This window comes from Oryzias latipes, chromosome 7 (genome assembly GCF_002234675.1).
Source record: "Oryzias latipes chromosome 7, ASM223467v1".
Classification (NCBI taxonomy): Eukaryota; Metazoa; Chordata; class Actinopteri; order Beloniformes; family Adrianichthyidae; genus Oryzias; species Oryzias latipes.
Genome location: NC_019865.2, coordinates 25,322,719 through 25,329,875, shown reverse-complemented (window position 1 = coordinate 25,329,875; position 7,157 = coordinate 25,322,719). Strand labels below are relative to the sequence as shown.

Sequence of the window (7,157 nt, the reverse complement as noted above, 5' to 3'; positions counted from 1 at the left end):
TTGTACCTCTTTTCTTTTGTAATTTATACTAAACGTTTTAAAATTAATTTCATTTGTAACAGTTTTTGTTGGACCGGACGAAAAAGAAAAGGAAGGAAGAAGAGAGAGAAATGTTAGAGGGGGGATAGGTGGGTGATTATAGAATGGGGGGGGGGGGTACAATAATAAAGCATCATAAAGCAACAAGTTGCTGGATGTTTATGGTCATTGGACTTAGGTTCAGATGTAATACAAGTCGGGGAGTTTGATTGGCTTACGGAGTTTTTAGAAGTACATTTTTTTGGGGGGTTATTTGTCTTTGCTGGCCGGCGATCTACCCTCATGTCCATGAAGATCGACCGATCGCAATCGGCGTAATGAGCACCCATGCCCTAAGTCCTTAAGTCTTTATGAGCTCTCCCAGCAAACAGGCTAGCATGGATTCAGTAGAGTGCAAGAAATCTGTGCGTTCTTACAGAATTGATGTTCCCCGCTGCGTTCTCACTGTCCGTCTGGTCGTCCTGTTCGGAGGAGTCCGTCTCCTCGAGGGACTGCAGTTCCAGCTCCGAGGGCAGAAGGGCGCTGAGGTACGGGATGACGCTGGGCCGGGCGGCGATCACTGACGGCGGTCAAGAGGACTCATTAGCGCCCGTGTAGGACCTAAGCGAGGTCACAGCGGAAGGTCAGAGAGGCTCACGTGGGAAGGCGGTGACGTCGTCCTTGAAGAGGCTTTGTGTTTCTCCCGTCTTGGCCATGAAGCGGGTGAGGGCTCGTTCCACGTCTCTCCTCTGGGAGGCGGCCTTCTCTCTGAGCACTTGGTAGTCGGACACTGGCTCCCTAAAAGTCTGCAGGACGGAAACGGGGGCTTTTAGAAAACAGCCTCCAAAGCAAACTGGCTGCTTTTTTGAGCTCAGGTGTGGGGGCTCACAGGAGTTTTGATGTAGGTGTGGGGGTCTGGGAACTCTGGCAAATGGCTGGGGATGTGAGATGGGTGTGTGCGTTTTTGTCCCGCCGATAGAGACTTGGGCGTCCCTGGAGCATTCGTCACCGGAGCTGGAAATAAAAAAATAAAAAATAAAAAACCACTGACTGCAGGTAACCATTTAAAGGGTGTTTTTAGCACAATCTTATAGCATCTTCCTTAAAAATGGAGGACTTTTATAAAGAATTTTCAGATTAAAAACTTCCTTTTTGAGTATATTTTTATTCGAATCATTGAGAATCAGGAGAAGACAAAAGTGTTCTTTGAAAAAGCCTACAGCAGTAATGTTGCACCGGTAATGTTAGTTTGAGGGGCTGTAAGCTAGCAGGAGAGAGTGTAGACAAAAGGAGGATGGGAAATGAGGGCAAGCTCACTCCCCACCAATTTTAAATAAGAAGAAACTGTAGAAGAAACTGTAGAACTGTAGAAACTTTGTCCTACAAAATGACAGGATGTTTCTGGTTTGGCCTAAAACACAACCATAAGAAAAAGAGCAGTGGAGACGCTTTTACAACAGATCAAAAGTTGATCGGCAAAGCAAGCAGCTTTGCGCTTGTAAAAGAAATTGGTCATGAGTGAAAATATGTGAAAAGCGAGAAAAGTTGTACTTTTTTATGTGAAATTTTCACAGATGTATCAGGCATGAACCATGTTAAAACCACGGAAGACAGATGAATAAACCACCAAAGAACACGTCAATCTACGTGAACTGTGCGTGATTATTGTGCTGTTTATATGCAATTTATTAGTGACTCATGTATCAGTTGAGTAATTTTAATGTGATATGTGCGCCTTATAAGTTATACAAAAAGTTATACATTGGTGGTACATGTGTGAATACTCCGTTAAACATACATGCAACTGTCGTGGAAACCCAAATATTTGTGTAAGCATCTCCTAAAATCACGCGCAATTGTGTTCGATTTACATAATAATTGTGCATAAACTATGTTAAATACGCATAAACTGCATTAGTCTCAACCAACCAAAAATTTTGAACAACTCAAAACCAAATTCACGTAAAGACCTGAGACCCTCGGCGGACATCGATGAATGACTAACACAAAAAAAACACATGAATTATGAATAGCATGCATGTATCACAAAAGACGGAAATTTCCTACGTAGAAAATACTTAAAATGTACGTAGTAACTGTGTGACACGGCGTTAAGATTTTCATCCTGACTGACCTGGCAGAGAAAAGGATCTCATGCCATGAAATGACATCACAGCTGGCCGTGTGAGGTTTTGGAGGAGTTCTCCTCAGACACGCCCCTTTCTCCCATGTAGGGAAGACACACGTGCAGATCAAGTTTACTTTTATTTGCAACAAAAGGCACCATGTTCCTCTCTGTAACATCAATAAATGTGTTTCAACGTTTCAACAGAAGCAAAAAGACTCAATGATTTAGTATTTTTAAGATTTTACCAAAAAAAAGAAAAAAAAAGTCTAAATTTCAAATTCCAAATGCATCGAGATTCTGAGTTTGATTTCAACGCACACCCAGACAATAGAAAGTTCATGTTCCGGATAGAGAAATCCCTTAAAACGGCACCAAACCTCTAGAGCCGATGAAAGGCGCATCTACTTACGAGCAGTTATGACCATCCTCTGCGACCGTTTGGCGTAAACCGGCAGCGTGTCCACATTGAAACCTGAAAACGATTGAAGCTCCGTCAATGGCGGCTCTAACAGGGGTGAGGGAGAGCAGCCCGTCATCTTACCCATTTCAATGAGAGTCAGCACCGCGTCTGACAGGGTGGGGACGCTTCTGGCTGTGTGCTCACAGTAGGCCTTGGCACACCGACCGATCTCTGTGATGTCTAGAAAAAAATCCTCATTTTTTACTTAATAAAGCAGTGACTCATCAGGAGAACATTTTTAATGTATATGAATAGTCAACAGTAAAGGCCTAACTGAGTCACATTTAAAATCAGTTTGTGACAAAAATACAAAAGTCACCTTAAAACATTCTAAAGGGAAAATTCATGATAAAAGTACAGAAATGAAGGAATCAAATGGAACCGATTTTTCTTTGGCTTTAAACGTTCCAGTTCAGGACTGTTACATACAGCTCTGCATCATCTCTGTGAGCGTCTCCACCGCCGCCTTTTCAGCGCTGTCAAAGCCGCTCTCAGTCAGCAGGGCGCTGACCACGACCTGCAGGGTGCGGCGCCGGGCCAGGTGGTAGTTCTCTGCAGGGCTTGAAGCTGCTTTGGCTCCAGACCCTCGCTAAAAGAAAAAAAAAAGTATGCAGACTATTTAGATGCAAGACAAAGATATCTATTCGATCATAACACAGACTTATACACCTTTCCTTTCGTTCTTGCTAACAATCTTGTCACACCTGAAACCTTCCTTCACCTGTCTTAACCTCCTTGGAATGGGAGGTTCCAAGGGGAAGAGATGAAGAGGGAGCTCTTCGTTTCCTTCCCACACTCTCTGTTGATCTGGACTGTTTGACCCAAAGAACTTAAAGTCCTCCACCTTTACTCCCTGTTCCACTCGAATTCCGCTCCTTCATTCATCTCATTTCCAGAGGAAACCTCCGCCTGCTACCTCTCACTATAGATCATAATGTCATCTGCAAACATCATGATCCACACAGATTCCTGTCCAACCTCATCCGTCAAGACTGTCCATCACCATGGAAACAAGAGGGTGCTCGAAGATGATCCCTGGTGCAGTCCCACCTCCACCTTGAACTCCTCTGTCGTGCCTACAGAACATTTTTTACCAACGTCTTCCAGCTCTCATCCATATCCTGCATAATTCCAACGTTCTTCTGTTCCTCCAGACTCCTCATCCAGACCGCAGCTCCTTTCTCTGTTTTCTGTCATACATTTTCTCTAGATCTACAAAGACACAATGCAGCTCCTTCTGACCTTCTCTGTTCCTCTCCAGAAGCGTCCTAAAAGCAAATGTTGGATCTGTGGTTCTCAGCCTTTGCATGAAACCATACTGTTGCTCACCAATGTTCCTTTCAGCCTAGCTTTCAGCGCCCTGCACATATCTTCACTGTGTGACGTGTCAGTTTCCTTCCTCTGTAGTGTCTACAAAACAGCAGCTCAAATCTAAAGTAAAACTTGTTCGTTTATCATAAACACAACAATGAAAAAAATCTGCAGCAGCTGCTTGTGTTTACAGTTCCTAAGAAATACTTATGCAGATGTTATCACTGAAACGGTCTCCAGACGTTTTGAATTTCATTTCACAGGAAGAGATTTTAATGTTGATGTAAATGATGCGTCATAACACAGACTGACATGTGGGATGCCACAAGGCTCCGTCCTTGGTTCTACACTTTTTAACCTGTACATGCTTCAACTTGGTGATGTCATCAGGAGACACTTGATGACTTGGGACCCACTGATGACCTTTTAAGTTGTTTTTTAGATGTTGAAACTTGGATTGGAGAGAACTTTCTTAAAGCTCAATACAGACAAAACAGACATTTCTTAAATCTTGGCCCTGAAGCTGAGAAGAGAGGGTCCATTTTTCCTTATAAACCCATTACTTATAAACTCAGAAATCTTGGTGGGATTTTTGATGCAGACTGCATTTTTTCATCTTAGAAATATTGTCTGAGTGAGACCCTTTCTCTCCAAAGCCAGCACTGAAATATGAATCCACACTTTTTTAACATCTAAAATAGATTATCTTTATCTTTATTGGCTGCAGCTTGTTCTAAACTCAACTGTGCACCTCTTAAGCAGAGTCAGAAAGAAGGAGCACATTACTGAAATGTTGAAATCTTGCACTGGCTCCCAGGGAGCATAAAGATCCATTTTAAGGTTCTTTTGTTAGTTTCTACAAGTCTCATGCTAATAAAAAAATGGAACTTCAGTTTTAATCAGAACTGCTTTTAGTTGATGACCCTCTCAGAGACCTTAGGTGCAGGTCTGCTGATGGTCCCAAAGGTCAGAACAGAAAGCGAGGCCACATTTCAGCACTGTGGATGTGAGGGCTTCATCCAATGTAGAGGCTTAAGACAGAACTCAAAACTTATCTGTGTAGCTTTCCAAGGAGTTTGGTACATTTCCTCATATTTTATTTTTTATTTTGGAGACTTGTAGATTGTGTATGTGTTAATCAATATTTATTATGTTAATGCTAATTTCATTTCATCTTCTAAACCCGTTAAGACCCTTTCGGAGTCACGGGGCTACAGAGCCCATCCCGGCCACTCGTTGGCGAAGGTAGGGAACATCCTGCACAGGTCGCCAGGAGGAAGCTGGAGTCCCCGGAGAAAACCCACTCATGGACGGGGAGAACATGCGAACTCCAAGCAGAAAGGTCCCGTTCTGTTTCAGGTTCCCACAGCCGGGACTTGAACCAGGGCGCAAGAGTCCTAACCACTGCGCCACCATGCAATTTATGTTAATGATTACCATTATACATTTTTTTCTTTGTATAAAGCACATCGAGGTGTTCTGTAGCAGGAAAAGCGCTCTATAAATAAGGGTGAATTTATATTTTGAATTGCTGTTAGGGCAGTACTAAAGAGTCCAGGAGGGCTCGGAGGTATTAAAGAGAGTTGCAACCTTCAGGAGGTTCAGAAAACTAAAAACCTCATCATCAAGAATAGTCGGCTTAGTTAGCATAGATATACTCCGTCCGAAACAATAGTCTCAACATGAAGAGAATCATTTACAGAGCATGTTGCACAAAAACACTAAAGCTAGCTCAGCTAGTCGTTCAAAACAAAGTGGAGTATAATCGTACTTGTTGCCATTTAACCCAAAATCAACGATGAAACCTTTCCGCATCCAGATGTGGCTGCTAGCAAGCTTTCCGATGCAAACCTGCAGCATTTACGACAAACACAAACGCTTTTCTTACCCCGCTGGAGTTTAACGCGCCTCCCGGCGTCACGGCGGGATCTGCCATTGGAAATAACTTCAAAAATGTCTCCTTTTTAGGTGTGAATTTTTTAAATTAAACAGATTTATTCGCTTAGACACGATAAGCCACCGCTAGTAAATAAGTTGTCCATGTATGACGACACTTCCGTCATTCAGACGGAAACGATTGTGAATGTCTTGAGTTTAGCCGACACTGCCCCCTAACGTCCGTCTACAGTACTGCGATTGTTTACATTGTCATTTTTATCCACTGGCAGATGGAAGAAAAGAAACGGCTTCATGACAAAAACAACATAAAATGCATTCAAATATCTGACTTTTTTTTTGAAAGTGTTAAGTTATCCTGAATAAATGTTATATTTTTTTCCAAAAAATTGAAAAAATAAAGAGAGAAAATATTGTGATTTTCAATTAAAAAACCCATTTTAATTCAGGCTTGTTGCACAGACATCTATTAAGTACCTCAATCACCAAATACTTGATGCCATCAAAGCAAGACTAAAAGAAAAAAGTTTTGTTCAATTTCTCACGATTTTTCAGTGCAGGAGCAGCAAATGTGCCTCTTTAAGTAGACACTATTTTCCTATAATCTGAGTACCAGTGGTTAGCACAACACCATTTTTATTAAAACACACAATAAATTGAATTGCACAATTCCCCTTTCCTTCCCATGGTATTTGATCCATATTAGAATCTGCTGCCCAGCAGCCTGAGGTCACTGTGTCCTGCAGTTTTTAGTGTATCACCACATCTGACATTCTGTTAAAAAAAGGGGCAGAAAACATTTTTACCAAAACTAAAATAAATTAGAAATTCATAAAAATAAAAAGGTCTGCCATTGTCCATTTCCGTTAAAGTGAGAAAGTCTTTTTAGGAAGCATGCAGGCGAGTGGCCGAGCTTCTCCTTGTGACCATGCCCAGATGTTTGGGCTTGACCTCAGGCACCACCACGCTCAGTATGTCCTCAGCTTCAGTGGGGATCTGGACATGGTGGGATTTCAGCAGCAGCCTCTCCCTTCTCTTCTTGTCCATGAAAAGCTCAGCAGTCTGTTTGCCATCAGCAGGGCTGTCCCCAGAAAAGGGCAGGAGAATCATTTCCACCATTCCGCCGACCATTCCCAGCAGGGTCAGAGCAGAGCCCAGCGCGTAGATCTTCACCATGTTCCTGCTGGGCCCCTCCTTCAGAACCTCCTTCATAAATGGTACAATGTCTCCACTGTTTTCCATGATGGCTCTGCAGAAAGAAAAAGGAACATTTTGGTCAGTTTTTTAACTTCATATGGAATCAAAGTCCTTTTTTTGCCAGGGCTCACCTTAAAGGGGATGCCA

General features: G+C 42.5%; 1 protein-coding gene across 3 annotated transcripts in view; it reads right to left on the bottom strand.

Annotated features, from left to right (window-relative positions):
* Positions 1-5,993, bottom strand: part of taf8 (TATA-box binding protein associated factor 8) — a 9,746-nt gene extending 3,753 nt beyond the window's left edge. For all 3 annotated transcript variants that reach the window (XR_002873542.1, XM_023956908.1, XM_023956909.1), the window contains exons 1-7: positions 5,806-5,993; positions 3,036-3,195; positions 2,688-2,786; positions 2,556-2,618; positions 908-1,032; positions 677-824; positions 456-598 (exon numbers count right to left, since the gene is read on the bottom strand). Coding sequence is in view for 2 of the 3 variants with exons in the window: in XM_023956908.1 (XP_023812676.1) it covers positions 456-598; positions 677-824; positions 908-1,032; positions 2,556-2,618; positions 2,688-2,786; positions 3,036-3,195; positions 5,806-5,853 (786 nt within the window). In the remaining variant the exon portion in view is untranslated. The remainder of the gene's footprint in view (positions 1-455; positions 599-676; positions 825-907; positions 1,033-2,555; positions 2,619-2,687; positions 2,787-3,035; positions 3,196-5,805) is intronic.
* Between the last annotated feature and the right edge of the window lie 1,164 nt (positions 5,994-7,157).